The sequence below is a fragment of the Hibiscus syriacus genome, unplaced genomic scaffold (genome assembly GCF_006381635.1).
Source record: "Hibiscus syriacus cultivar Baekdansim isolate YM2019G1 unplaced genomic scaffold, ASM638163v2 tig00111164_pilon, whole genome shotgun sequence".
Lineage (NCBI taxonomy): Eukaryota > Viridiplantae > Streptophyta > Magnoliopsida > Malvales > Malvaceae > Hibiscus > Hibiscus syriacus.
This window is the reverse complement of record NW_024063007.1, coordinates 204651-232176: the sequence shown is the minus strand read 5'-3', so window position 1 is coordinate 232176 and position 27526 is coordinate 204651. Positions and strand designations below refer to the sequence as shown.

The following is a 27526-nucleotide window of genomic DNA, read 5'->3' as shown; positions in this document are numbered from 1 at the left end:
AGTTTATATTTGACTTGTATCGTTAAACGAATTATTTGGTTAAAGAAATTTTAGTTCGATTAATGGTTACAGAAAAAAATTCGGTTAATTCAATTCGATTAATAATTTTCAAATAAATTTTGGTTCGATTAACAGTTAAGGAAAAATAATTTATTTGAAAATTATTAACCGAACCAAATTAACCGAATTTTTTTTCTTTAACATTAATTTAACCGAAATTATTGACCGTTAATCGAACTGAAATTTATTTGAAAATTAGTAACCGATTTTTTTTTCTTTAACCATTAATCGAACCGAAATTATTTGACCGTTAATCGAACTCAAATTTATTTGAAAATTATTAACCGAATAAAATAAATTATTTTTTCCTTAACCGTTAATCGAACCAAAATTTATTTGAAAATTATTAACCGAACCAAATCAACTGATTATTTTCTTTAACTATTAATTGAACTGAAATTATTTGACCATTAATCGAATCGAAATTTATTTGAAAATTATTAACCGAATTAACTAAATAAAATAAATTATTTTTCCTTAATCGTTAATCGAACCAAAATTTATTTGAAAATTATTAACCGAATCGAATTAACCGAATTTTTTTTCTGTAACCATTAATTGAACTGAAATTTATTTAACCAAATAATTTGTTTAATGATACAAGACAAATACAAACGGTTGTAAGTTAGAATCATTGTGGAGCTTTGGCCTAACGGTTTGGGCGTCTAACTATTCTCCCCCACCCCTTGGACGCATGTTTGGATCCTTTGGAGCGCAAATTTGTTCTTTAATTTTTCATTTCAATTGAGTGGTGACACGTGTAACTACCTGATTGGTTAAAAAATTATTTAATTAAATAATTTAAAATTCATAAATAAAACCTTCTAATCATGTATTGACACGTGTTATGTTCTAATTAGATAGTTAAATTTATTTAATTGAATTAAAATAATGATTAAATTGATAGAATGTTTAAATATTAAAGACCAAATATATGATTAAATCAATTAAAAAGTTCGATAATCGAAAATAAAAAATAATTCGATAAGAAGATCAATTAATGACCGTAATTTAATGATCACCCTAATAATTTCATATTAGATTTGAGAAATAAGACCATCAAGTCTTAGAATGAACTCGCCCACACTAGGGTTTTGAAGATTAGGTCTAGCATCCTTGTCGCTCTCTTTTCGATATTTTCCTACTTGTTTTCATTTCCATGGCTTTAGTCATACACTAGGGCTCTCTTGGTTGCTAATTTTTCCTCTAAATTAAAAAAGAAAAGCTAAAATATTCAATATAACTTCTTTGAGTTGACAAAATGGCAACCAAGAACCCTTTTGATCTCTTGGATGATGATACTGAAGACCCAAGTTTGCTTATTGCTGCTGTTGAGCAGCAAAAGCTTGAAAAGCCTAAGAAAGCTCCTGCCGCGGTTCCGGCTCAGCCGGGTAAGGCTTCCAAGCTCCCCACCAAGCCGCCTCCTCCTGCTCAAGCTGGTAGTTTTATTTCTTCTTCTTTGAACGGGTTCTTGATTTTCTTTTTGTTTTGGAGAAGGCATAAAGAAAGTAAAATTTTGGGTTTGTTGTTACAGTAGTTTGCTGGACTATCATTGTTGGTTTTGGTTATATTTTATGTTTTGGCTGTTCATTGGATTGGAAATGAAGTAGACTAGAAGATATATGTGAAATTTATCAATTTTGTCTCGTGGAAACTTCTTTTTCAAGTCTTACGAGTACTTATTTTTCCCGGCAATGAAAGAACAGCAATTTGTGAAATTTATTAGTTCTATCTGTCATCGGAACAAGTATTTTCTTCAAGTATGTTTCTTTGGGTTATTCATTTTTTATATGGATAAGTGTGTTCTGACATTCTGTGTGATTTTTGTTACTTGGCATTACTCAAAGTTCGACAAAAAGTGAGAAAATGGTGGACTTTTGTTTCAATCTGTGTTTATCAACTTCATGCATTTCTCATGTGAAGTTTAAACTTTATTTGGGTCTTCACTTTAATGATGCCAGTGTTCTGGTTTTAGTTTCTGAACCCTTGAACTTTGTTTAGATTTTAATGACATTTTGAGAATTAATCTGATATTGAAGTGTGGTGTGCTTGCGCATTAATTTGTGTTTGTTAATATGTAGTGAGAGAGGCAAAGAATGAGCCTGGGCGTGGAGGAGGCCGTGGTACTGGACGTGGTCGTGGGCGTGGTGGCAGTGGGTTCAACAGTGACTCCAATTTTAGTGACAATTCCAATGGATTTTCAGGGCTGCACAGACTCTCTGAAGAGGGAGAAGGAGGGAAGCAAACTGAAAGGCGTGGCTATAGTGGGCCTCGAGGTTCTTTCCGTGGGGGCCGTCGTGGTGGTTTCAATTCTGGAGAATCTGGAGAAGGGGAGCGCCCACGCAGGCTGTATGATCGCCGTAGTGGCACTGGACGCGGGTTGGTATTTTGCTTATTTGAATTTCCATTTTTGGTCTCAATTTGTTATAAATCTCACTATTGATTTCTGCCTTCGTTAACTATTTATTGCATCATTAATCCATCTATTTTTACTACCAGGAATGAGTTCAAGCGAGATGGCGCTGGACATGGTAATTGGGGTAGCCCTACTGATGAAGTTGCTCCGTGAGTATATATATATATATATATATATATATATATATATATATATATATATATATATATATATATATATATCTTTTCAAATCTCTCGTGCTGTATTCACTACAAAGTTCCTTAGATTGTATGCATATGCATATGTGTGTGTATTGCCCTAAGCAAGCTCATCTCTTGATGCATCTTTTATTTTGGCAAAAATAAGAGAAACTGAAGAAAATGTCCCCAAGGATGAAAAGAATGTGAGCTCTGAAAAGCAGCCTGGCGAGGAAGATGCTGCAGATGCTGGCAAGGAGAATGCTGCAAATGAAGCTGAGGAGAAGGAGCCTGAAACTAAGGTAGTCTTTTTATCACGATTAGGGTCTCTGATAGCAAAACTACTTTTTGTGGTTTTCCCATTTTGTTACTAGTTTAATTAGTGATAAGGGAGTAAATAGAACGTGCTTTGATACTTCTTGAACTGATTATTTGTCTTTTAAATCATTTTTGATGCTAGGCAATAATCATTTTATTCATTACTAGTTCTAATAGTTTCAAAGTACATAGCATCAGTGGCTAAGCAGTAGCCTATTTATGCCTAAGTACACTCTAACTTGGTATATTTCTTAGGTGGATTGATGTTGTTTCTGATAAACTGGGTGAATTTCATGTTTCAATAATTATGAGTGGTGACACTAGCCACACTTCCTCTTTGGTTGATTTAGGCCGACCAAACGATCGACTTAGTTTGAATTTGCCTGGTTTGATGTTAGTCTTCTAATTTTGCTGGTTTCTTCCATCTATATTAGGAGATGACATTGGAAGAATACGAGAAGATTCTCGAGGAGAAGAGGAAAGCTTTGCTTGCCCTCAAGACTGAAGAAAGGAAGGTTGATGTCAAAGAGTTCGAGTCCATGCAACAACTTTCAAACAAGAAGAGCAATGATGATATCTTTATAAAACTCGTAAGATCTCTAAACTTTGTTCTTTTGTTACGCATGGTTTCATTCATTTATTCAATTTATGCTGATATATTGAATTGGCCTTTGATTGTCAGGGTTCTGAAAAGGACAGGCGCAAAGATGCTGAGAAAGAAGAAAAAATCAAAAAGGTTTGCCCACATGATACTGTTGATTAACTTCTTTCGGAAGGATGTGGATCTTGCATTTGACATTTATCTTTTTCATGGATGTAATCCTGTCTTCCTAACGATCGTATTAGGTTGTTATATGGTTTGCATTGGAATCAAGATTTCATTCTAGTTTGACTTAGTGATTCCTCTTGTTTAGAATGTGTTTTTTCTCTTAAAGAATATTAGTATCATTTGCTTAGGGAATATGGTTCTTTTACCAAAAGCGGCAAGCACTTTGGTCATTATTGATAACTGGTTGAACCATTGCTAGATCGCCTTTGGCCGATAGTGGCTGTTCAGCTGTAATGGAAATGAATCTGCAAAATCGTTAGAGGATCAAATTCAATAGTGGTCTTCCAGCTACTTCTCTAAGTTTGTATTTTTATTGGTTACAACCCGAACAGTTTGCCCTTTTAAGCAAACATTTGAAGTTCTGAACTTAAGCATTTGCTGGTCATTGTATATTTTCTTCACCTAATGCTTCTTATGGGCACATAATTTGCATAATTATTTGAATATTACAGCCTTATTAAGTGTTATTGGTACTTGTGATTTGGTTTTCATATTATATTCAGCCCCTGCCGAAATTCTGCCTGACTGTTGTCTTGGTGTAGGCTGTCAACATCAATGAGTTTTTGAAGCCAGCTGAAGGAGAGAGACACTATGACCCTGGGCGTGGTCGAGGACGTGGACGTGGTCCTAGAGGTGGATATGGAGGCAACACAGCTAGCAATGTACCAGCCCCCTCAATCGAAGATCCTGGGCACTTCCCTTCATTGGGTGGGAAGTAAGAGATCCACCATTGTCATCCACACAATGTCTATTGTCTTTCACTTGCTGTGGGTGTCGGAAATTCATTGTGATCCTATCCAATGTTTAGGAGTCAAAAAGAGTTTTTTCAAGAGAACAATGACTTCCTTTTGTAGAAACCAGTTTAATGTCTTCTTAGTGTAAATTTTAGATAATTTACCCATTGATATACAGATTTATGGTCTTTTCCTGACATGCATGCATACCTCCTCTCTCTCTCTATCCCCCTCTCTCTCTCTCTTTTAATTTTCTTTTTCACGTGTTAAGAATAGAGCTCATGTGAATGTGAGTCATAAGTTTTGGTTGGTCCTGTCTGAAATATTGCAGTAATGAATATCTCTTGGATCTCTGTTTTTATTAATGCTTGCATGCAAAATGGACCAACTTCTCTCCTTGTTTCCAAGGTCTGGTTTTTCTTGTCTGAAAACATTAATGGAGGCTAAAGGTAACCTCTCTCACCTTTGAATCCAGAATAAGAGTAGCTTTAATGAGGAGACCACAGCTTCAAAACAAAGGTCTACCAGCTGCCACACAAAGAAGTTCTTTACATTCAGATCTTCAATTGCAACACAAGCAGCTAATGTTTCAAAGACTAACTAGAGACCGACTTCCCAATCCAAAACTCAAAAGAAAATCCAAATTCTATGAATTCCATTGGAGGCCAGTTGAGGTCAAAACACAAAAGTGGCGCATATCCAGAGATTAGAAATCATCAGCCAATACCAGCTTTGGCGAGCAAGTCAGCTACAATGTTGCCGTTTCTTGAAATATGACGAATGGACACATCTTTACCGCAAAAGCTATCCGAAATTTCACGAACCAGACAGAAGAGGAAAGATGGTGATGCCGAGGGATTAAGAAGCAAGTCTATCGCATTCTTACGATCACTTTCGACAATCAGACTATATGAGCCAAACCACTGGGAAGAGAGGAACATCTCGATCCCGTATTTTATGGCCAGTAATTCCGCTGAAATCAGGAGGCCAGGACCAAACTTCTTAGAAAATGAAGCCAATGAGCACCCCTCGGCATTCCTCAATAAACCTCCAATTCCACCACAACTGGCATCACTTCTTATGGCACCGTCAACATTCAACTTAAGAGAACCACTCGGAGGGGGACACCAACATAAGAGAATCAGCTATCGACGGATCCATTACAATTCTTTCCAGGGGTATCGAAATGTTGGGAAATTTAGCTTTGAACCAGAAAGCTAATCGAAACATAATTAAAAGAAAGAGTTGGATGGCGTCCATCGATTTTCCTTTGAACACTATCTCATTCATAAAAAGCCAGATCGACCAGATGGTTGCAAACGGAATGAGTTACCAAATAGAACTTGCAGAATGAGAAATTAAAGCTTCAATCCAAGCCGAGCAAAATGATGAAGGGTCATGAGGGAGAACAAATGAAATATTCCAACAATCCGCAAAACGCATCCACAATTTCCAAGAAAATTCACAATGAAAGAGAAGATGACGAACTGTTTCAGGAACTTTACCACAAAGAGAGCAAAGATTATTCTGGATATTTGAAACTCCTATTTTCAATAGAAACCATTTCAATGTCTTTTTAGTGTAAATTTTAGATAATTTGCCCATTGATATACAGACATACCTCCTTTTACCATTTTTAATTTTCTTTTTCTCGTGTTAAGAATAGAACACATGTGAATGTGGGTCATAAGTTTTGGTTGGTCTTGTCTGAAATATTGCAGTAATGAATATCTCTTAGACCTCTGTTTTTATTAATGCTTGCATGCAAAATGGACCAACTTTTCTCCTTGTTTCCAAGGTTTGTTTTTTCTTGTCTGAAAACATTAATGGAGGCCAAATGTAAAGCTCACTTTGATATGAATGATATCACTTTTCTCTCTACTATATACTCTAAGCTCCATTGAATTTTGTAGTTCCTTCACAGAATACCTGAATTCTCTCACCTTTGATTACCTAGAAGGGGTTGTGATCCGGTAGCTGCACCAAAAAGGCATAGATCAGACAGGTTTAAAACAAGATAAAGATAAAATTCTCTCGCATGTTGATCGTAAAAAAGAAATTTTGTGGCAATGAAATCGGAGCCATATTACCTTCATGGTTTTGCTGTCCATGAGATGGTGGCAATGGTTTGCTAGTTCTCTCTCTGAATTCAGCTATGACCAAATGCGATAAAAGAAGTGATGCAATAAGAGCACCGGCGTTTAGCATCATGAAAACCGTGTCCCATCCCTTTGATGAAAGAAACCCAGTGATAAGAGGGCCGAGAGCAGCACCAACTGAGCCAGTGCCATCAATTATGGCTGTCACTGTTGCTAGTGCCCGAGAATCCCCTCTGAGGGAACTGTGAGTACCAAGGTCTGCTGAAACTGCAGTCGTGATAAGGGCATATGGCCCGTTTACAAACAAGCCAGCTATCATCATCAGTAAAATGTTGGTGGCACGTGAGATATTTCCATATAAACGGTATAAGATCATTGAAGGTATTGCAGCAAACATGAAGGTGGCTGCTGTAGTAGCCCGGGCTATAAGTTTATCGGATATGTAACCAGCTAGGACCCCCCCAACAATACCCCCTACATCAAATAAGGTTGAGAGGTTTCCGGCAGACTTCACAGACATGTACTCCCCACCAATTTCTGTAAAACAATGGAATCAAACAGACAGGAAAACCGAAAGCACTTTGCAGATTCCTAACAAAGAACGGAAAACCTAGTTCAAATTCACGAGTTATACTCGAGGACGAATCTTAAGTAAACCAGCTTCCTAGAATGTGTTTGTCCCACAAAATTGAAAAGAAAAACTTACTTTGAGAGTCAATTAAACAAATTATGACATCAAATCAATCCTATGCACGGCGATCTCGACTAAGGGAAGTTTATGAAAGCTCATTATGAATTTCCAAATACCCTAAACAAGCATCTGATTTCTAGATTGGTTCTCATTTCTGATATTTCACACAAAGTCACATTTATCAATCGAACAAAACAGAAAGCATGGGAACAGGAAAATTACCTGTTTGGCTTAAATAAAATGGTAACCAGTATAAAAATGTATAGGCGACGAGCTTTGAGAAGAAGAGGCATAATGCAAAGGGAATCACGCCTGGTATGGAACAAGCTTCGAAAATTCCAATACCTTTCCTACTCCCCGACCCTGCTTTGAGATCAGAACTTTTTTCTACATTCACCGCAGATCCCTTCTGCTCCGAAGCCTTCTGAATCCGATCCTCCTCTTCAGAAGAGGAAGCATTTGCGCCACTAAAACCAATATCCTCAGGATAAGCAGGCAGGAACAAATAAACTAGTACCCCTGCCGAAGCAATCAATGCTCCCGGGACAATAAAAGACCATCCCCAACCATAATCCAAAACAGCAGCGGCAAGGAGAGATCCACTAATATTACCGACCGAAGTATGTGCATTCCAAATTCCCATTATCAAACCCCTCTTCCTTTTCCCAAACCAATTCCCGATGACGGCCACAACCGAAGGCCAACCGGTTGCTTGAAACAACCCGGCAACCATTTGCATAAAAAGATAAAACCAAAACTCATGAATGTTCCAATAGTATCCCATCCCAAATAGTCCCACAAAAATGCCACTCCCAATCATCCCAATTGTCAAAAACAACCTAAGATCCAGAGTATCCCCTAGATGCCCTGCAACATACATTCCAGAAGAGTAACAAGCCAGAAAAGCGACATCGATTTCGCCCAATTTCGATGTACCATCGGTTCCGTTAAAAGGATACCAACCCTTATTGTTCACCCCATTTGTACCAAAACCCGAAAATTCTTCCTCGATGAAGACATTTCCAACAGGCCATGGAGGATCAGAAGATTTCATGGATTCTGGATACAAAACGCTCTTGACTATGCTGCTAGGTTTCCTAGAGGCGTGATAGGTAGCGTATGCGATGAAGGTAAGCAATAAAATTATATATCTATATGATTTCAGGCTCCAATCTTTACCTCTAATATTTCTGATAAGCAAAATCCCAGGTGGGGTTCGCCTTATCGTATTTGAATTCGTCGACATCTTTCACAAAGACACGAACTTTAACCACTGAAAACCAAAAGAAAAAAAAAGATAAGACATAAAATAACAAAACTCAACATTCAAACGCAAACATAGACATAGAAAAAAAAAATTTACCTCACAAAAACAAACCTTGTAATAATGTAAGCATACAAAGTTGTTTTTCACAGGGACAGAGAATGATGAAGGTTTAATTTTTTTCAGGCGAAGGTAGGAGAATGGTAAGAGGGAGTGCGAGGTTGTCGTGGGGGGGGGGGGGCAGAGGAGACAAAGGGTTGTATCGAGAAAGGAGACACGTGCTAGTTTAATGGCGCTTCGACTGGGAAAAGCCATGCATATAAGCCACCACGTAGGTTCTGATAGCGTTTCAGGGGTTTCTGTGCAAGGCCGGGTTTTACGAAACGTTACTGATTGCCACGTTGCTTAATCGAGAAAAAATTGTACTGATATTGGTGTGCATACGAATATATGATTTTTTTTCTAAAAAAATAATGATAAATTATGATACGTGAGTAAAATTATGTCATTAATTAAACATATAATATCAACTATTAAATTTATGAATCAAAATGTATAACGTTTATTAAACTTTTTTTTAACAAATCGTTTATTAAACTTAGATAATTTTAGGTTTTTCTTTATAATGCTTTTGCTTCAACGTTAATAAAATTTTATTTATTTTTGTAATAATTAATTAAATATTTCTATTATATTATTGTGCACACATGAATTCATGGATGGATTAAGAGTGTGTTAAGAGTAATTACACGTCCTAAAAATTTTAAATTTTTATATTATATATATATCCTTTATATTTTATAATAATTTGGCGTCTTTTGAAATTTTACCATTTCACATTTTTAAAATTTTAAAATTTAGACCTCTCTGCATTAATGGTTACATCATTAGCTTCAACAGTAACATTAAGATGTGTTTATTTATTGATTTTAACCGAATTAATCGACTAAACTAAATTAGTTCGATTAAATGGTTGTCATTGAAATTAGTTCAGTCGAAGAATAATTAATTTTTTTCAATATTCATTTAACGGTTAATTCGATTCGAAATAAATAAATTAATATATTATATATATTAAATACATATTTTAAGTTAAAACGTATTAAAAATTAAGACGCAACTATTTTTTAACCACACTAGACCATTAAATTGTCAAGACCTAATTAAATTTAACTCAAAACAAAAAAAACTTCATTATTGAAATATTTTGTTCGGTGCAATAACTTGGAATTCATGGCTTCAACGCAACTCATTGACGTTTAATAATCCATTAGACGACTCCCGCTCGGTGCTAGAAAGGAGCAAGCATTTACAACAGTTGACATACAAGGCTCAGGTAGGGCGACCCAACCAAACCATGTAGAGATCAGATATATGGAAAGGTTCAAACTTCAAAGCGCCGGACTCCACCCCAAGAGGATTGGTACAAGCTAAATACAAATGGAGCGAGAAGACCAAATGATGGTACAGCTTCATGTGGAGGAGTATTACGAGACTCACGTGACATATGGAGTTTCAGATTCACAAAAGGGTGATTTACCTTGCAATTAGGGTTTTCAAGGATATATTTCATTAGCTAAGTGACTTATTTAATATAATTTAAAAATAGACAATCACTTCAAGCGTGCTTTTCGAATAAAAACCTGTGATTTGTGAGGAAAACATTTTTACAGTTGAAGCCTTTTTTTTTGGAAGTCTACAATTTAAACCTAAAATTAATGAAATTAGGGTGCATATTGACGTGGCAATGTTGTATTGGTTCACGTGACGCAGCATCGGCCGAAGATTTCTTACTTCGAGGCCAAGCGATTTTTGCAAAGCATAATTTTTATTTTTTATTTTTTATTTGCTTGTCATCGGGGAGCCATTAGTCAACCAATGAAACCGTGAACTTTCCAACAGTTTTTGCATTTTCACATTTCCTCAATTACCCTTAGAGAAGATTGCCATAACTACTCATTCTGCTCTAATAACAAACCTTTCGTTTAAGGGTTTTTTAGTAATTTTGAATCCTGAAAATTTTCGAGACATTATCCAAAGCAAGCCCCCATAAATACCACGAGCTCGAAATTGAATGAACAATCATTCAATTTCTTTCGTTTTCTTGCAATTTTCTGTCGTTTTTAATTTCAACGAACGATGGACGCGTTCTCTTCGTTCTTCGATTCTCAATCGAGAAGCAGCTGGAATTACGATACCCTCAAGAATTTCCGCCAGATCTCTCCGATCGTTCAGACTCATCTCAAAAGGGTAATTTACCTTGCAATTAGGGTTTGCGAAGGACAAATTAGGAATCTATGTTAAACTCTTGCGAATTATTAACTTTTTGTTTGTTAAGTTTGAACTAAATTTGTTTCGTGGCCTTTGCACAATGATTTTATTGGTCGAGCCCTAGTTGTATTGGATTTTTGTCAAGTTCTGAGAAGATTAAGGTTCTCATCTTTACGCGGTCCTAGATTCTAATGTGTATTATGGATTTTATCTTCGTTTCAAGACAAATTTATTTATCTAACTATCCATTGTTTCCAATTTTTTTCTTGACTATATGAGTATTGTGCATTTGCTTTGCAGGTATATATGCTTTCTTTTAAATATTTCCCCAATTTATTACCTAGGGTTTGCACTTTTATTTATTTATTTTTGGTTGATCTATATGATTAGATCTTTATGTCGTTCTGAGGATGAAAAATAATACACTTTCTCATCTTTATGGGGCTCTAATGCTTATTGTTATTTTATCTTCGATTTTAAGATGCAATTATCTATTAACTGGTTTCCTTGATTCCAAAATTTTTATTATTTATGATCTAAATTAGTGCTTTTAATTTTCAGGTTTACTTGACTCTATGTTGTGCTCTGATTGCCTCTGCCTTTGGGGCTTATCTTCATATAATATGGAACATCGGTGGTTACCTCACGACATTTGCATGCTTTGGAGCCATAATTTGGCTCCACTCCCTCCCTCCTTATCAAGAGGTAACAATATTTCTTGATGTCTAAAATAATATTAATATTATTTTTTGCGTAGAACTCATCTTTTGTTCTGGTGTTGTAAATGATGCAGCAAAAGAGGTTTTCTCTTCTGATGGCATCAGCTGTGTTTGAAGGGGCTTCAGTTGGCCCTTTGATTGACTTGGCCATTCAGATTGACCCAAGGTATTTTCTGTTATAAATACTAAATGGGTAACTTGTGTTTGAAAAGTCGCAGATTTTAAATCAATAATTTTATTCATTTTGTGCCACCTTTTGAGGGTAATGTTATGCTTATCTGAATGAATTTCGACAATTGATATTAAAATCCCTTGAATATTTTAAAGTTTACTGGCTTTTAGCTTTCTTTTGTCTACCTGCTGGAGTTTTCGAAGTCGCATGGATCTTCCCAATTCTCTAACTGTTGTTGCCATTACCGTTGCTACTGCTTCCAACACCTTCTGTCATGGTCTAATGATCTGAGGCTTCACTGGAATGACCCTTCAAAGATGTCAATTCCTAGACGTGTCAAGTTGGCTTTCGCTCTATGCTACAGCCGCTGGTTGCTTGGGGTCTGCTGTAATAGTAGTATTTGTGTGTTATATGCTTTGAATTCATATAATATTTTACTGGCTTGTGGATTGTCACCATTTTTAGTGGACTAAAATTGCTAGTAGGAATAGTTTGTCTTTATCTTGAGGCCTCTCTTCTTTACTAGAAGACCATTTTCTCTACCAACTACCAGTTGTGGGATGAGAGATACTATGTCTCTTAAGCAAGATTAGGATTTGAATCCTGGCATTGTGAATGGAGAAAATTAGATTGGGAGGGGGTCGCCCCATGATGGGCTTAGTTAGCCAATGATTTGGATACCGGTGGTTATGCCATAAAAAGACCATTTTCTCTCTCCATTTAAATATCATCATGGACTTGGAAGCCTTATTATGTTGGGTCTTTCTTCATTCACATCATTGTGCATTTTCACTGGAGGGGTACTTCATTTGGTTGTTGAACTCTGCCTCAAGCTAGTGTTGTTCTATTTCTGACTCCTCAGTTTCTTTGCCACTGCTGCAATTCAGCTTGCTTTAAAATCAAATGCTGTGGAAATGCATCTACTTGGACTCATTTATTCCTAGTGGAGGATGATTATGCTTTATGTTTGTTTTATTTTTACTGTTATCTACAGTTATAAATCTCTATTGTTTTGTATACATTTTATTAATCTCATTTCCTCTATTTGGACAGTGTTCTGGTAGCTGCATTTGTGGGAACAGCGTTGGCCTTTGCATGCTTTTCAGGAGCTGCTATGTTAGCAAGGCGCAGAGAGTACCTTTACCTTGGGGGCTTGCTTTCATCTGGTGTGTCCATGCTTCTGTGGTTGCATTTTGCTTCCACTATCTTTGGTGGTTCGACAGCCTTCTTTATGATTGAGGTGGGTGAATGTTGAAACTTTTTGTGTTCTTGTAGTACTCGAAACTATGCTGTTGGCTGTGACTAACATCCCACTTGGGATTTGATGGTTCTCACAGATCTACTTAGGACTCTTGGTGTTTGTCGGCTACATGGTAGTGGACACACAGGACATAATTGAGAAGGCACACTTGGGTGACCTGGATTATGTGAAGCATGCCTTGACCCTTTTCACTGATTTTGTTGCTGTATTTGTTCGCATTCTGATAATCATGGTGAGGGAAGCTAGAATTCGTGATAAACCTTTATTTTTAGTTACTGACTTGGTTAATAATATTTTGAACTAACATGAAACATACTTGCATCCCAGTTGAAAAATTCAGCCGAGAAGGATGAGAGGAGGAGGAAGAAGAAGAGGAATGACTAAATCATAAAGCAGTAGATGGGAAAGGCTGCAAATATATAACCTGTCATGGAAAGCTGAAGTCGGCTGTTAATGCAAGTTGTTTCCTTTTATTTTTGTACTAAAAAACATCGTATGTTGATATACAGAAAGGGTAGGTCTTGCCGTTTCTGTTTCTCCTGGTGGCTTTTATATGAAACCTCTAAACTAATGACACGTTTGATATTTGCTATTTATTAATCTCGCTCTCTGCATATGCTAGAGAATGAAATTCGATGCTGTATTTAAACTATGGTATCCGGTGATATTGTGTGAATAAACTTTTACAGTTAATTCGGTGCTAACCTATTTTTGACAATAGCCTTAATGACTATCTATACGATGGTTATATTATCATGGTAATATTTGATAATAATCATTCTTAACCATTTAATCATTTAGGTAACCCAAATTGATTCCACCAAGTTAATTCTAAAACATTATTAATGCATCACTAGAATTGATCATGGGATATATTTACTTACATTGCCTTGAATCAAAAAATAATTTTTGGTACCCAATTTTGACATTTATGTATAATATGATATATAATTTTTTTGGTGCATTCAAGTACCTAATTTTTTAATGTTGTAATTATGTATCTAAACATTTTAATGGTGCAATTAGGTACTTGACTTTTTTTAATGGTATAATTAGGTGTCCAACTTTATCTATTTAGTGCTATTAGGTACCTAATATTTTTTAAAGTTAGGAGGTAAAAGATTCTAAGTATGAAGCCGTGTAATTGAAAAAAGAATATTAGGTAGCCAACTACTTCAAAAAATAGAAGTTTGATACCTAATTACACCAAAAAAATTAGGAACCTAATTACACCATTAAAAATAGTTATATACATAATTGCACTGAAAAATAAGTTGAATATCATCTTTCACATAAATGTGAAAGTTAGGTAGAAAAAAATTATATTTTCCCATTCGTAAAATACCTATTGTGAAATGTAACTTCAAACTTCAAATAGCCTTTTATGGAATGCAAAAGGTTACAAATTCTTTCATTTATGCAAATAGCGATAGATTATATATGGCAAGAGTGCGGTTGCTTAAGCCCGATCGCAGTCCATTTTTTAAGCCCAAAAATGAATCGAGTGGACTTGAAATGAAATGATAGTGACAGAACATTCTGCTCCTCATTTGGTCCGCACCACCTCGATCGGGATCGGGATCGGGACAAACCAGTTTTCGGCATCGGATTCAATCGCTCTTTCTTCCTAATCCTAAGCCGCCGCCTGTCTTCAGCCAAACTATTTGAAATTTTCGCCGCCCAGGTTAGTTTCCTCCGCCGTTTCCTGTTTCTGTTGGCTTTTCTCTTTTTATGATTCTTTTAGGCACGTCATTTTTCTTTTTTACTTTTCTTTTTAGCGAAGGTTAAGCGTGGGTTAGAGTCAACTTTGGGGATTCTATTTGATTTTTGTTTCCTAACTTCGTCTATTAATTTGTATTGCTGGAATTAGATAATCAATCATGTGATCGAATTTCTTTTAAAAAAATTCATGTTTTGAGTTTAGTGGATGCTAAAGGTGAAATATAGAAGATGGACAAATTAAGGGAATTTGGGAAGAAAGCTTTGTTCTACGTAAGGGTTCTCTCTGGATATGAAGAACGTAGAATTCGGAACTACAGATTGGAGCTCGAGAAACGCCTGCAACAGGTCTTTCTCACTTTCTTAATTTCTATAGATTTGTGGACCTGAACATATTTGATGGCATGGTTTATTTTGTAAAATATTTAAGTAACATCTTCTCAGAAGTTTAGGATTGTGTCGAAGTGAGAAGCATTATTTATGCAATGAGTTGGCTGCATTCAGTATGTAGTTGAAAAGGTTATGTTCTAATATGCATATCAACTTGGAAAATTTAACTTATATATGTTTATATTATCTTAGTACCTGTTGAACTTCTTGCCCCAAAATCCTAATGTTGGTTTTCCTTCTCTATTCTTCGGTTGTTCAGGCGCAAGCAAGGAAAGCAGCCCTAAGAAAGATTCCTGAGCAGACTGTATTACAAGAGGTTCGCCGAATGGTTGAGGATATGCAAGCTCTAAATAAAAGGCTTGAAGAAACAGTAAGTTTTTACTTGTGCTTGGAAATTATAGCGTTTGCTGCCTAATATTTTAATGTAGTTGGTTTTTAAATGTTGGCACTGTCATTTATAACCTTGATTCATTCGTGAGAAAAAATGAACCAAAGAGTGTCCTCTTATGTGGTCTTATATTTGCACAATTTTTAAGGGAAGACATCCACTGATAAGTCTTGTCCTGTTTTTGAGGAGTTTATCCATGTTGGTTGATTTTGATTCAAAGTTGGAATTCACAAAAGAATCAAGTTATTACTTATTAGGTTACTATGTGCGATCATTGGCAAATTCCTTGCTTATTCACGTACTCTTTCATTGCTAGGTTCAGATACCTGCTTTCAGACTTTGATCGACCCGAACTATTGGAACCTCCCATAACAAGTTTAATGGTCACTTTGTCTAAATAAGCGAATTGCATTTACAATCATTTTTCGTTTTCAAGGCACGAGTCATGATGGGAATTCCAAGGCATCTTTCTGTTCCTATTTCAGAATGATTTTTTTTTGTCTTTCATAAAAAAATTTGTTGTTTACTTTCAGGAAGCTGCCATCGAAGAGTACTTCAAACCAATAGATAAGGAAGCTGAGACGATAATGAAAATCCAGCTTGATGGAGAAGAGAAGACAATGAAACAGATGATGGCAACAATGCAGAGAGAGGCCTTTCTTGAGAAAATGGAAGCCGAGAAAATGGCAAACATATGTCAACAGGATGTGAACCAAAGTAACCAGGATGCTACTACTCTTAGCAGCAGTCAACATGCTCAAATGAGATAGTTAACCAACATCGATTCCATGAACGCTTATATTTTATGTTTCCCCTCTTTGGGTTGGGTTGTATGTTCGACTCGAGAGGTGTTTGAATAAATTAAGGCTCTTACTGAGAAAAGTCGAACCGTCTAAAGGCTGAGTTTTGTCATTTAACAAAGTTATTATTTGCTTATATTGTACTAATAAATGGTGATCTCATTGGATGGATAGGTACTGAGTAGTGAACGAAAATTTAGCCGATAAACACTGGCGTTTATTTTATATATTTGATGATTATTATCATGCAAACCTCAAGGCCAGCCTACACCGATTCTATTTGATTACAAGGTAGTATCTATTCAGGGTTTTTCTTAATTATTGACAATACATATACTCTGCATATGTAGCTGTTCCTATTCGAACTTGAATCTCTCTAGGGGAAACACTCAAATAGTTCATTGAATATATTTTAATAATACATATTTATCACGTAAAAATGTTAAAAAATGGTTCTATTTTGATTATTAAAGGCCATTTTCAAAGGGAATCTACTAAACCTTCCGGGGTTGGCATTACCGTCTCCAAATTTTTCTTTGGTGTTTTGGCTTTTGTTTTCAATTCTAGCACTATGGACAACCTTTCCTTTTCATTGTTTACAAGAAAAGTTGAATCCCAATGGGGCAAGTAAACCCCAAATCCATGTCTAAACTAAATCATCGTCTTAAAGCTTAAATCTATGGATATCTTTTATGTCTAAACTAAGACATCTTTGGTCCCCATGCTCTATGTTTTGTTGGGATTATTTTTTACATAAACAAAGTGTCTCTTACTTGACTTTTTTTAATCACACCCATTAAGGCCTAGTTTGGTGGTTTGGTTGGCTTAATCTTGTCTTTTGCCAATTTTGAACTTGTTCATTTGCTTTAGGCACATGTATTTATTAATACAATTACATCAATTCCATCATTTGCTTTGACAGTAGATGCCCACTGCCCCTTGCTTACGTGAAAAATTGTTTTACTATTTTTGTTTTCCTTTTCAATTAACCCCAAGGTGAAATTATTGATTATTTTCAGTACAAATTTCAAAGATTCTTCAAGTAAAGAATAGTTTGGTTGGATGGACCGTCACCAAAGGAAATGACATTGAAGCTCAAGCATAGTCCACGAACATTGTTATTTCATAAACATATGACATCACACCCCACCCCCCAAAAAAGTTAACCATATGGTTTTGAATTGGTAAGAGACATCCTTTCATGAAGAACCAAGTAATCATTGACCCAAAGAGTTTTTCTACATAATTCAAAGATTTTTTTTGTCCATTCACCCCATCATTGTTTTTGGTAACCAAAAATTAAATCCTTTCAACAATAATTTACAATTAATTTTTAGTGAACTTCAATGTTCATGACTTCTTATATATATATATATATATATAATTATTGATATTTAATCTATCGGTCAGTTAATTTGGATCTAGTACTATAAAAGTATATCATGAACATGATTCTTTCAATCCAATTTATTTCATTTATAACGTCAAAATTTAAACCCTTAACCTTATTTAAGACTTACCATCTTATCTAAATTGGCTAACTAGTAGATGATTATAATTGGGGTAAACTACATATTTAGTCGTTCAACTATTCTCGTGGTTCCGTTTTGGTCACCCAACTATTTTTTTTTAAAACCATACCTAACGTTACGTTTTGGTAACCCATAGTTAACAGATTAACGATGATGTTGACATGTCACCATAAGATAATACAATGTCATCATTGAAAAAATTATCACATCAACAGTTCTGTTAATTTTTTAACAATGAGTGACTAAAATAGAACCAAAACGTAACATTGGTATGATTTAAAAAAAATAGTTAAGTGACCTAAACAAAACCACGAGAATAACTAGATGACTAGATATGTAGTTTACCCTTAATAATTAATTTGAATCTAAAAGACTAAAACATAGTTTTTAACTTTTTACTGGCTAAAAAAAAATTGGAGACAATCCCCATGTTCCATTACCCAAAAATCTAGACCATTTTGTACATTTATGATGCAGAAAACTAGGATTCTCACTTATAATTTTGGTCAGAACAATCCAGTAATGATCCCACCAACTGCCCTCTACCATTGTCTCATTTTCTGGTGTTTTGTGAATATTGGTCTTAATTGAGATTTGAATCTTAATCAATTTTATTTCAAAATATATAATTGAATTATTAGAAATAAGTAATCAATTTCAAAAATAGTTTTAAAATTAACTTATAGAATAGTGTTTAGTATGAATATAACTTGGGGAAGGAGAGGTAACCAAATGCAATTTGGATTTTGAATATTGATCAAAACTTTTCAGTCAACCAGGAATTTTAAATCTTTATTTTTTGACTTCCGTTAAGGATTAATATAAATGCAATAAGAGAATATAATTTCATCTAATTCTTTTGAATTATATATTAAGGAATAAAGTACACAAATGATCCTCTAATTATAAGATATTGCTTTGTCGAGTCCTTCCACTATAAAAAGTTGCAAAATGATCCTCCGACTATATGAGTTACTTTGTTGAGTCCCTCTTTTATTAAAAGTTACAAAATTGTCACCCTACTATTCATTGTATTCCAAACTCGTCATTTTCCGTTAAAAAATTAATGACAGTTTGAGCTAGACGTTAACTTACTAACTAAAATATGATCTCATAATCTCAAACAACTATCATATCTTAGTCAGCATGTTAACGCCTAACTCAGATGACCGTTAATTTTTTAACGAAAAAGACGAGTTTGGAACATAATGAATAGTCAAGTGATCATTTTCTAGCTTTTAATAATCGAAAGACTCAACCAAATAACTTCCTATAATCGGGAGACTTAACAAAACAATATCTTATAGTCGGAGGACCTGTGCATTAATCGATCATTTTTCTGGAACCGTTGAAGAGCACATACTAACCACTGACTAATAAAAACAAGATCATGCATGAAAAAAGTTAAAATTCTTAATTACAAAACTCAAAAAATATAAGATACAAACAATCACTATTGTCAACGATAAATGATAAATACTATCAACGCTAACATAAAAATAAATATAATGATGACGAGATGTTGACAACTACTTTATCACAATTTAAGCGCGACCGATTCATGGTGATTATGAATATCTATCAATACAATAGAATCAGAGTGAGATTTCAAACAAAGGTAAATCGATAAAATAACCTAATAAATATTCGCGGGAGAGACAACATTAAATTCAACCCTAAAAAAATCTACAAAACAGGAAAAAAAAATCCACCATTTTCATTAGAAAAATAAAAAGACTTATGATTAGCCATTCTTTTACTTTAATAGACTCAAATTCAAATCATTTATCTTCATTATTATTTTATTTAATTTTTACCAATAAGATAAACTTTTGAGAAAACATGTTCTCAACCTTTAATCAAGTGATAGACTTAGTCCAACAATTAGTAGTCTTAAAATTAGGATCAATTTGTCATCATCTAATTAAAGTTATTGAATTAAACTAAAATTAAGATCAATTTGATAGAATACATAAATAACAAGGACTAAATATATAATTATATGTATTTGTTTAATTATCACATCAATATTTCTATTCATATTTAATATTCAATGATTTAATTAATAACATTTTAATAATTAAATAACCGTTTTAATAATTAAAAAAACAACTACAAATTGACAAAATTTTTAATTCAATTATTAAAAAAATTACTCTATAATTTAGTCACTGTACATATAATTTATCCTAAAAATATTGGCATTGCTTTGAATGATTAAAACCAGCTACAACATGTTTCATTCAATCATTTACTATTGTTTTTTATTTCTATAAATATTATTTAATTATTCTTTTTATTTTCTAAATAACATTTTATTTATTATATATAACTTTTTAGTACATGTTTTTATTAATTTTCAATTACTTTTTTGAGGGATACAATATTCAATTAATTTTTGAAAAAAGCTGTTGAATTTCAGCCGTTAGATTTGAAATTTTGAGTTCATTGTCAGTTGGTTTTGTGTCAAAATCTTTTCATGAAAAACAAACACATCCTATCCAAAGGCTACATTTGCCCCTCCATTTTGCTCACCTTGATTTTTTAAAATAATTATTATTGTAATCTTATTTATTTTGACCGAATTTATAGTGAAAAAAATTCAAGTTTATTTATATTTTTATATATTTTTTTCAACAAACTTTTGCTTTTCACAAAGAGTCACAGCTCCTCCATGACTCATTAGATACTAAAACACTAACCCTAAATATATTTTTCATCAAGTGGGACCAAATCTCATCAATTCTTCCTTATTAAATCGGATGGCTGATAATCAATTTTGACAGCGATCTTCACGTTGGACGGTGGAGATTACGTGAGATCTTTTAAACTTATAAAAGATAAAAATATTAAGGATGTGATTTAAAAGTCATCAAGTGACTAAAATATATTTGGAAGTAATTATAAATATTTTCTTTATTCACTTGTTTTAGTTAATGATTTTAATTCATATAACTATACTTTATCAATGAAATATGTATTATAATAATAATAAGAGAAAATAACCTCAGTGACAAAAAAATGTCTTATAATATACGAATTTAACCAACTTTTTTTGGATTTGCCAAACTGACCAACAAATTCGCAACGCGAATATGTAAATCGCATTGTGATTTTTCAAATTCGCGTTGCGATTTTCCAAATTCGCAACGCGATATTCCAAATTCGCAACGCGATAGTCAAATTCGCAACGCGATAGTCAAATATTTTTACGCGAAACACAATATTAATTTCGCAACACAAATGTAAACAATATTATCGCAAATCATCTCTAACCTAAAACCTTAAAGTACAACTCAGTCCCATCTCCATCTCTCACTCTCTACGGCGACATCCGTCCCCATCTCCGACGAAATCCGTCTCCATCTCCGATGAATTCCGTCTCCATTTTCGACGAAATCCGTCTCCATCTCCGATGAATTCCGTCTCCATTTTCGACGAAATCCGTCTATCTCCATCTCTCATATCAACCCTCACAACCATTCACAGTCAGAAATAGAAAATCAACCACCGATGGTTAGTTTTTTTAATATCTTATTTTTATTTTGAAATTTTTGTATTATTACTAGATTAACCATTTCACTGAGATTGCTAAATTCATTCGGTTGCTGCCAATACTGCTAAACTGTTTAGTCTTTAACCATATGAAGTTGGTATTTGTCTTTGTTTTGTCTTTTTGTTGAATAAACCCTAAATCGCAACACCAAATTCGCAACGCGAAACTAAAATCGTGTTGCGATTTTCATTTTCGCGTTGCGAATTTAAGTTTCAGAAATTTCTTTTATTCGCCAAATTGAAACTTGAATGAATTGTATTACTTCAACAAAAAAACAAAGACAAATACTAACTTCACAGTGTTACTAATTTAAGTTTCAAGAATAAACTACTACTCTTTATGTTGTCCTTGAACCTGCACTAAACCTATATGTTGTCCTTTTAAATGTTTATATAAGTGCTTACTTCTGGAATGTTATCTGATGCATTTTGTGAACTATGATGGAATAATGACTTGGGTGAATACCGTGCTAGTTTGAAACATATTTAGCTTTATTTTCACTGTTTAATATCATGTCTGTTTGTAGTGTATAATTTGTAGTTTTTGGTATATCTAACTTCGTATGTTTATTGTTTTTGTAGAAATTTATTTCGGCTCAATTGACCTTAAGGAATAAATTAAGCATAGCCACTAAAATTGCGTCGACGCTTACACCTCTACAAAGAAAATTATTTGAGGATACTTGCTTCGGGCCATGGCTGAAAGTATAACATCCGGGTGGAGATGCTATGTTGACACATTTGTTTCTTCAGATCATGACTAACGATCTACCCGAGGGGGTACAGCGTGGTGATGAAAAGATATGGTTTCATTTTCCTCCGGCACCGGCGTATACTTGTTTTGGGCGGGAGGAGTTTTGCTTAATCACCGGTCTATGCTTCAGACACGATGATGTAGGTCGGTACACTAGTCATATCGCTCGCCTATCATGGTTATATCGGGTTTTTCCTGAGCTGGCAAAGTCGAAGCCGAGTATACATGTCGATGACTTGAAGAGATTATTTGATAAAGATGGTTTTACTCGGATGGATGACCTTGATGTTGTTTGAGTATGCCATTTACTACTTTTGCATGCTGACTTTTTAGGCAAAGAGGGCAGACAACCAATCTCCGATGACCTAATATTATTGGTAGAGAACCTAAATGCATGGAACCTGTTTCCGTGGGGTTCATATATATAGAAAGCTACCTGGAAGAAGTTGTCATCTGCCTTCGAGGACCGAAAAAGTTTGCGGGGCAATGGTTCTAAATACACTTTGACAGGCTTTACTTGGGCCTTTAAGGTAAGAATTTCTATATAATGTTTCCAAAATTACAATTAATTATTTAACAATTACTAATGTTTGTGTATTATATTGTTTGTAGATTTGGATATTTGAGGCTTTCCCCAGTATGCGGACATATGCGATAAAAAGATCAAATGATATTCCTAGGGCTATTACCTGGAAGAGGAAACACATGTTGGATTGGGAAGACTTACTCCCATATACGACGATTAATGATGTAAGTTAACACACAAATACTACCATATATAAACAAGTTATTACTAGTACACGTTTAACTTTGTTTGAGCTTTTATATTGTTAGGAGGCCAACTACCCATTACAGAGGCTGACACCCTCAGATGCTGAGCTTGCCACTGATTGGTGGCAAGCTAGTAAGCGGTTTTTTGATGGGACGGATGATGAGCACCCCCACTTCGAGAGCCATCACCCCATCGGGCCGATTCTATAGCTCGACACCCGGAGCCATCACCTGGTCGAGCCTCTTCTCCACCTCCACCATCACATATTTCATCACATCATCGAGCCTCTTCTCCACCATCACCTCATGATAGGCGACCGGCAAAGAGGCTCCGTCTATCTCCATCTCCCTGTTCTCCACCTCCACGGAATAAGTTAGGGGAATTACGTGATGAGGTCGGTGCTTTGCGTCATGAGGTCGGTACTTTACGTGAAGATAATGGTGCATGGCATGATGAGGTTCGATCTTTACGTGGTGAGGTGGATTTTTTACGCGATGACAATGGTGCGCTACGCGGTGAGGTATCTACCTTACGTGATGAGGTTTCCGCTCTACGCGAGATTGTTTCATTGTTACAGAATGAGGTTAATACTCTACGCAATGAGGTAAATTTGTTTAATACTATACTAAAAATGCAAATATTTTTTTTTCGACATTATTTTTTACTGATTTATATATTAATTTATTTTCAGCAGCCCATTAAGGTAGATGTTTTACGTCGGGTTTTTCTTGTACGACGGGGTTCACGCATCAGACGTCGTGCACGTGTCATTACGTCTCCGTTCACCCCACTAGTGCCAAGACTCTGTAAGAATAAGCCCGATGCACCTATCATCATTCAAGAGGCGCCTCATATCGTTCAAGAGGCCCCTATCATCATCGAAGAAGCCCCTCTCACCGTTCAAGAGGCCACTGTCATCGTTCAAGTGGTCTCGCCCGCCGTTCAAGAGCCCGATTCATTTGGCGTCATATTTTGACATATTGATAAACCACCTTCTGTGCCCGATATGATGGATGTGTGTTGACTTTCGTATGAGTTACCGGCCAGTACCATTCCTCAGCAGGAGATGGAAACACTACCGGAAACAATTACGGATAATACCCTTTGGGCTAAGACCGCAGTTGATTTTTATCTACATGAGCGGAGCAAGGGGTGTTATTTTGAACTATGCCAAATCGACGATGCTATTCATTTGTTTCTTGATCGGTCTTGATGGGGTATTTTATTAGGGGTTGAAGATAATGGCTACCTCGAAAAGGGGTAAGTATTATATTCTTCTTATATTGTATTTTGATTATTTTTTTTAAATTATTAATAAATTCACTAATATATTTATTTATTTTATAAAATATCATATTGATGTATGGGTGTCGCGTCTTCTAATAATAAGGAAATTGAAGAAAAGAGGTATTCGATGGGCTATTATGCCGACGTCTTTTCACGCAGCTCACTTGAAGGATCAGAGAGATGCTTCATATAAGTTGGCTAATGGAAAAGCTAAACTTTATCCTGCGTGGTGGGAGGTCGATAAGGTTAGTATTTATTTTTTTAAATATTTTAAAGGTTTTTCACAATTATTTATGATTGCATGTGTTTATCCATGTTTTAGAAAAGCGTCATTGGCTTCTCGTCGAGCTTCAGCTCCCATCCCTGAAGACAGTGGTATATGACAGCATGTTGAATTACATACCATTATCTGATTTGAGAGATATTATTACAAAGAGATGGAGCGATCATTTGGCTAAATTCTTGAATGCGATTGATTATTGGACAAAATCTGGAAACAAGAAGCCAAAGAAGTTCAAAATTACAATGATCAGAGATGAGACTGCGCCACAACAAACGAAGAGAGCCAGAGGGGATTATGGTCCTCTCATATGCTTGTGCTTGGAACGTTTGACGACAGGAAGTATACAATATCTACCTCCCACAGATAGAGATAGAGCTGCAGTAGGCTTGTGGTTTTGGCATTATATGGCCAGATCGATATATTCGAGACGTTGCCTACCTGCATCTGCATGCTGAAAGTTGTACATAAACAATTGGTAAGTTTGAGCAAGTGTTGTTAACATATATACTCTTTAATTGGTTTGAAAATATTTGGTTAAGTACGTATAATTCAGTAATTTGTTGTTTGTTGGTTTTAGATGTGTAGAAAGTGTTGTTTGAGCAAATGTTTGGTTTTTGCAGGTTAATCCTGAAGTGAGCTGCGTGAAATGTATTTGTGCATAAACAACAGTCTGGGGTACACTTGTTTTCTTTGTTTAATTGAATTTTACATTGAAAGTTGATTTGTTACAATTGATGAGGAAATAAGATTTATTTTTTGATTAATTGATTTGTAAAAGTTGATTTGTTTAATTTGATTTGTAAATAAGAATTATTTTTTTGCTTGTTTAATTGATTTGTAAAAGTTGATTTACTGTTTCTAAAAATTTCAATCTGTATTATGTTTGAAGGCAAAAAAGACCTGTTGAAGGTACAAATTCGCAATGCGAAAGTCAAATTCGCAACGCGATTTTCGGTTTGCGAATTTGACTATCGCAACGCTTATTTCGCGTTGCGAATTTGACTTTCGCGTTGATCGCAACATACAATATCAAGGTATATACATATACAACATCAAACACATTCCAAGCTATAAATTACAAGCTAAAGACACTTGAAGAAGCAAGAGAACAACTATCCAAGCAATCAAAAACGAGAAAATCCCAACATGATAACAACTGAACATATCATATCAATGTTCAAACTCAAGTTGTAGATTTTGATTTCCCTTTGCTTGGCACCATATGAGATTTAGATTTTGATTTCCTTTTGTTTGGCACCATATGAGCTTTGGATTTTGATGAGCATCGGAAGCATTTCGGACTTATGATTTGGGTGGTACTCAGAAGCATTTCGGACTTATGATTTTAGTTGCCATTTGTTGCATTTCTCGTATACCACCCAGATCATATGCCCGAAACGTTTCTGACGCTTTAAAGTTGACCAAAAAATACGATGGTTGGGATTTCCCTCGCATTTAAAGTTGAAAAAAAACAATAGAAATTAGGAATAATCAATGATAACATGCATATTGGCTTGGGCTAATATTTATAGTGGATCCGAAATTTATATTTAAATTCAAACTCAAATTGAAATTTAAATTCAAACTCCAATTACATATGAAATGAATTTGAAATGCAGTGTTAAATTGAACATGAAAATTATATAATTGATTTATACTGTTCAAGTAACATGCTTTATGAACCATCAAGCTAAAAGACAATATTGATTGAGTTCAAAACTGAGTTGTGAGTTGATGGGGTTGTCACACTTGTCACATGGTTGGAATAAAGTACTCACATGGAAGAGATAGATTGTTTTGTTATACACAACCCATCTCATCTGAATGAAAATATCCATACAATATAATCAAACCAAAACATACATACACAACAAATTTATACATAACAATGTTCAAATAATGTACCCACAAAAATGAAATTAATCCGATGAAAAAGGGTTATTTCTAAAAGTCTGGAACATTATTTTTCCAAATAATGTACCCATAACAATGTTCAAATGATGTACCCACAACAATGTTTAATTGATTTGTTGTTTAATTTTCAATCTGAATTATGTTGAAGGTAAAAAAGACATGTTTAAGGTAAATTCGCAACGCGATAGTCAAATTTGCAACGCTTATTTCGCATTGCGAATTTGACTTTCGCTTTGATCGCAACATACAACTTCAAGGTATATACAACATCAAACACATTCGAAGCTATAAATACAAGCTAAGGACACTTGAAGAAGCAAGAGAACAACTATCCAAGCAATCAAACACGAGAAAATCCCAACATGATAACAACTGAACATATCATATCAATGTTCAAACTCAAGTTACTAATGAATGTCTAACTGAAAATGTATGCATTCACACATAAAATACATATAATACAACGTTTGCATTTTAAAATCACCTAAGTTAATAAGTCCCAAAATGTGAAGCCGGTTGTGATTGGGATTTTGATTTTGATTACGATTTTGATTTCCTTTTGCTTGGCACCATATGAGCTTTGGATTTTGATGAGGATCCATTTTTTGGTAGAGGAAAAGATGATTGTGATGGCACTGGTGATCCACATGTCAACCTTGTATGACCACTCTCCTTGCACCGACTACATGTCGATATCCTCTTCTCTTCACCCTTAGACGGTATACGATCGTGATTTTTTGGTCGGCCAAGTAGCCTGCTGTCCATGACTGGTGGCAAAACTCTTTGTAAGTCATTTGGTATGTCCCACTCAGAAGGATATGGACATGGGTAGACAATCTCGACATAAGTCTGTCGATATACTTCTGTAGTGTAGCAATCCATAGCGTATGCGCTTGAATCATCTTGGTTTAGATGAATAGCAACTTTTATAATATGGTCACACGGATAACCAGATGTTTGCCGTTTCTTACAACTACACGTCTTTGCATTTAGATCGACAAGCCCATTTAAATTATTATCCAATACTTCAAAAAATGTGTTTGAACATGGTTCAACTCTCCAGGACGTTGACTTCACAACACGTTTCGTTATCTTTTTTTCAGTCCATGGTGTAATACGACG

At 34.9% G+C, this 27526-nt stretch overlaps 4 protein-coding genes across 10 annotated transcripts; 3 read left to right on the top strand and 1 right to left on the bottom strand.

Annotated features, from left to right (window-relative positions):
* Positions 1 to 1170: 1170 nt before the first annotated feature.
* On the top strand, positions 1171 to 11213 carry LOC120155082 (RGG repeats nuclear RNA binding protein A-like). Of its 2 annotated transcripts, XM_039166654.1 has the most exons (8): positions 1171 to 1499; positions 2142 to 2439; positions 2560 to 2625; positions 2822 to 2954; positions 3405 to 3560; positions 3653 to 3706; positions 4342 to 4545; positions 11203 to 11213. In XM_039166654.1, exons 1-7 carry the CDS (start codon positions 1322 to 1324, stop codon positions 4516 to 4518), a joined length of 1062 nt encoding a protein of 353 aa, XP_039022585.1. In that variant the 5' UTR covers positions 1171 to 1321; the 3' UTR covers positions 4519 to 4545; positions 11203 to 11213. The 2 variants fall into 2 exon arrangements, with proteins under 2 accessions (XP_039022585.1, XP_039022586.1); XM_039166655.1 differs by lacking the exon at positions 11203 to 11213 and having other exon boundaries at positions 4342 to 4730.
* LOC120155081 (putative glycerol-3-phosphate transporter 4) lies at positions 6398 to 8790 on the bottom strand. Of its 4 annotated transcripts, none has more exons than XM_039166653.1 (4): positions 8687 to 8790; positions 7546 to 8596; positions 6624 to 7106; positions 6398 to 6510 (listed from the first exon to the last, which is right to left on the bottom strand). In XM_039166653.1, the coding sequence occupies exons 2-4, from the start codon at positions 8567 to 8569 to the stop codon at positions 6473 to 6475; spliced, it is 1545 nt and encodes a 514-aa protein (XP_039022584.1). In that variant the 5' UTR covers positions 8570 to 8596; positions 8687 to 8790; the 3' UTR covers positions 6398 to 6472. The 4 variants fall into 4 exon arrangements, with proteins under 4 accessions (XP_039022584.1, XP_039022580.1, XP_039022581.1 ...); XM_039166649.1 differs by having other exon boundaries at positions 6624 to 7169; positions 8687 to 8789; XM_039166650.1 differs by having other exon boundaries at positions 6624 to 7169; positions 7546 to 8587; positions 8687 to 8733.
* LOC120155083 (bax inhibitor 1-like) lies at positions 10662 to 13604 on the top strand. The gene is made up of 6 exons (XM_039166656.1): positions 10662 to 10837; positions 11420 to 11563; positions 11652 to 11743; positions 12803 to 12989; positions 13087 to 13242; positions 13338 to 13604. Exons 1-6 carry the CDS (start codon positions 10727 to 10729, stop codon positions 13392 to 13394), a joined length of 747 nt encoding a protein of 248 aa, XP_039022587.1. The 5' UTR covers positions 10662 to 10726; the 3' UTR covers positions 13395 to 13604.
* Positions 13605 to 14484: 880 nt separating this feature from the next.
* On the top strand, positions 14485 to 16440 carry LOC120155084. 3 transcript variants are annotated; one of them, XM_039166657.1, is made up of 4 exons: positions 14485 to 14694; positions 14935 to 15077; positions 15379 to 15489; positions 16041 to 16440. In XM_039166657.1, exons 2-4 carry the CDS (start codon positions 14961 to 14963, stop codon positions 16275 to 16277), a joined length of 465 nt encoding a protein of 154 aa, XP_039022588.1. In that variant the 5' UTR covers positions 14485 to 14694; positions 14935 to 14960; the 3' UTR covers positions 16278 to 16440. The 3 variants fall into 3 exon arrangements, with proteins under 3 accessions (XP_039022588.1, XP_039022589.1, XP_039022590.1); XM_039166658.1 differs by having other exon boundaries at positions 14485 to 14699; positions 14933 to 15077; XM_039166659.1 differs by lacking the exons at positions 14485 to 14694; positions 14935 to 15077 and adding an exon at positions 15120 to 15254 and having other exon boundaries at positions 15303 to 15489.
* The last annotated feature ends 11086 nt before the right edge of the window (positions 16441 to 27526 follow it).

Coding starts and splice junctions, on each gene's coding strand:
- LOC120155082 (XM_039166654.1), top strand. CDS start 1,322: ATGGCAACCAAGAACCCTTTTGATCTCTTGGATGATGATACTGAAGAC. Junction 3,561..3,652: donor ATGATATCTTTATAAAACTC/GTAAGATCTCTA, acceptor TTTGATTGTCAG/GGTTCTGAAAAGGACAGGCG. Junction 3,707..4,341: donor AAGAAGAAAAAATCAAAAAG/GTTTGCCCACAT, acceptor GTCTTGGTGTAG/GCTGTCAACATCAATGAGTT.
- LOC120155081 (XM_039166649.1), bottom strand. CDS start 8,569: ATGTCGACGAATTCAAATACGATAAGGCGAACCCCACCTGGGATTTTG. Junction 7,170..7,545: donor ATTTTATTTAAGCCAAACAG/GTAATTTTCCTG, acceptor ATTGTTTTACAG/AAATTGGTGGGGAGTACATG. Junction 6,511..6,623: donor TGGACAGCAAAACCATGAAG/GTAATATGGCTC, acceptor TTTTTGGTGCAG/CTACCGGATCACAACCCCTT.
- LOC120155083 (XM_039166656.1), top strand. CDS start 10,727: ATGGACGCGTTCTCTTCGTTCTTCGATTCTCAATCGAGAAGCAGCTGG. Junction 11,744..12,802: donor GCCATTCAGATTGACCCAAG/GTATTTTCTGTT, acceptor CTATTTGGACAG/TGTTCTGGTAGCTGCATTTG. Junction 13,243..13,337: donor TTCGCATTCTGATAATCATG/GTGAGGGAAGCT, acceptor CTTGCATCCCAG/TTGAAAAATTCAGCCGAGAA.
- LOC120155084 (XM_039166657.1), top strand. CDS start 14,961: ATGGACAAATTAAGGGAATTTGGGAAGAAAGCTTTGTTCTACGTAAGG. Junction 15,078..15,378: donor TCGAGAAACGCCTGCAACAG/GTCTTTCTCACT, acceptor TCGGTTGTTCAG/GCGCAAGCAAGGAAAGCAGC. Junction 15,490..16,040: donor ATAAAAGGCTTGAAGAAACA/GTAAGTTTTTAC, acceptor GTTTACTTTCAG/GAAGCTGCCATCGAAGAGTA.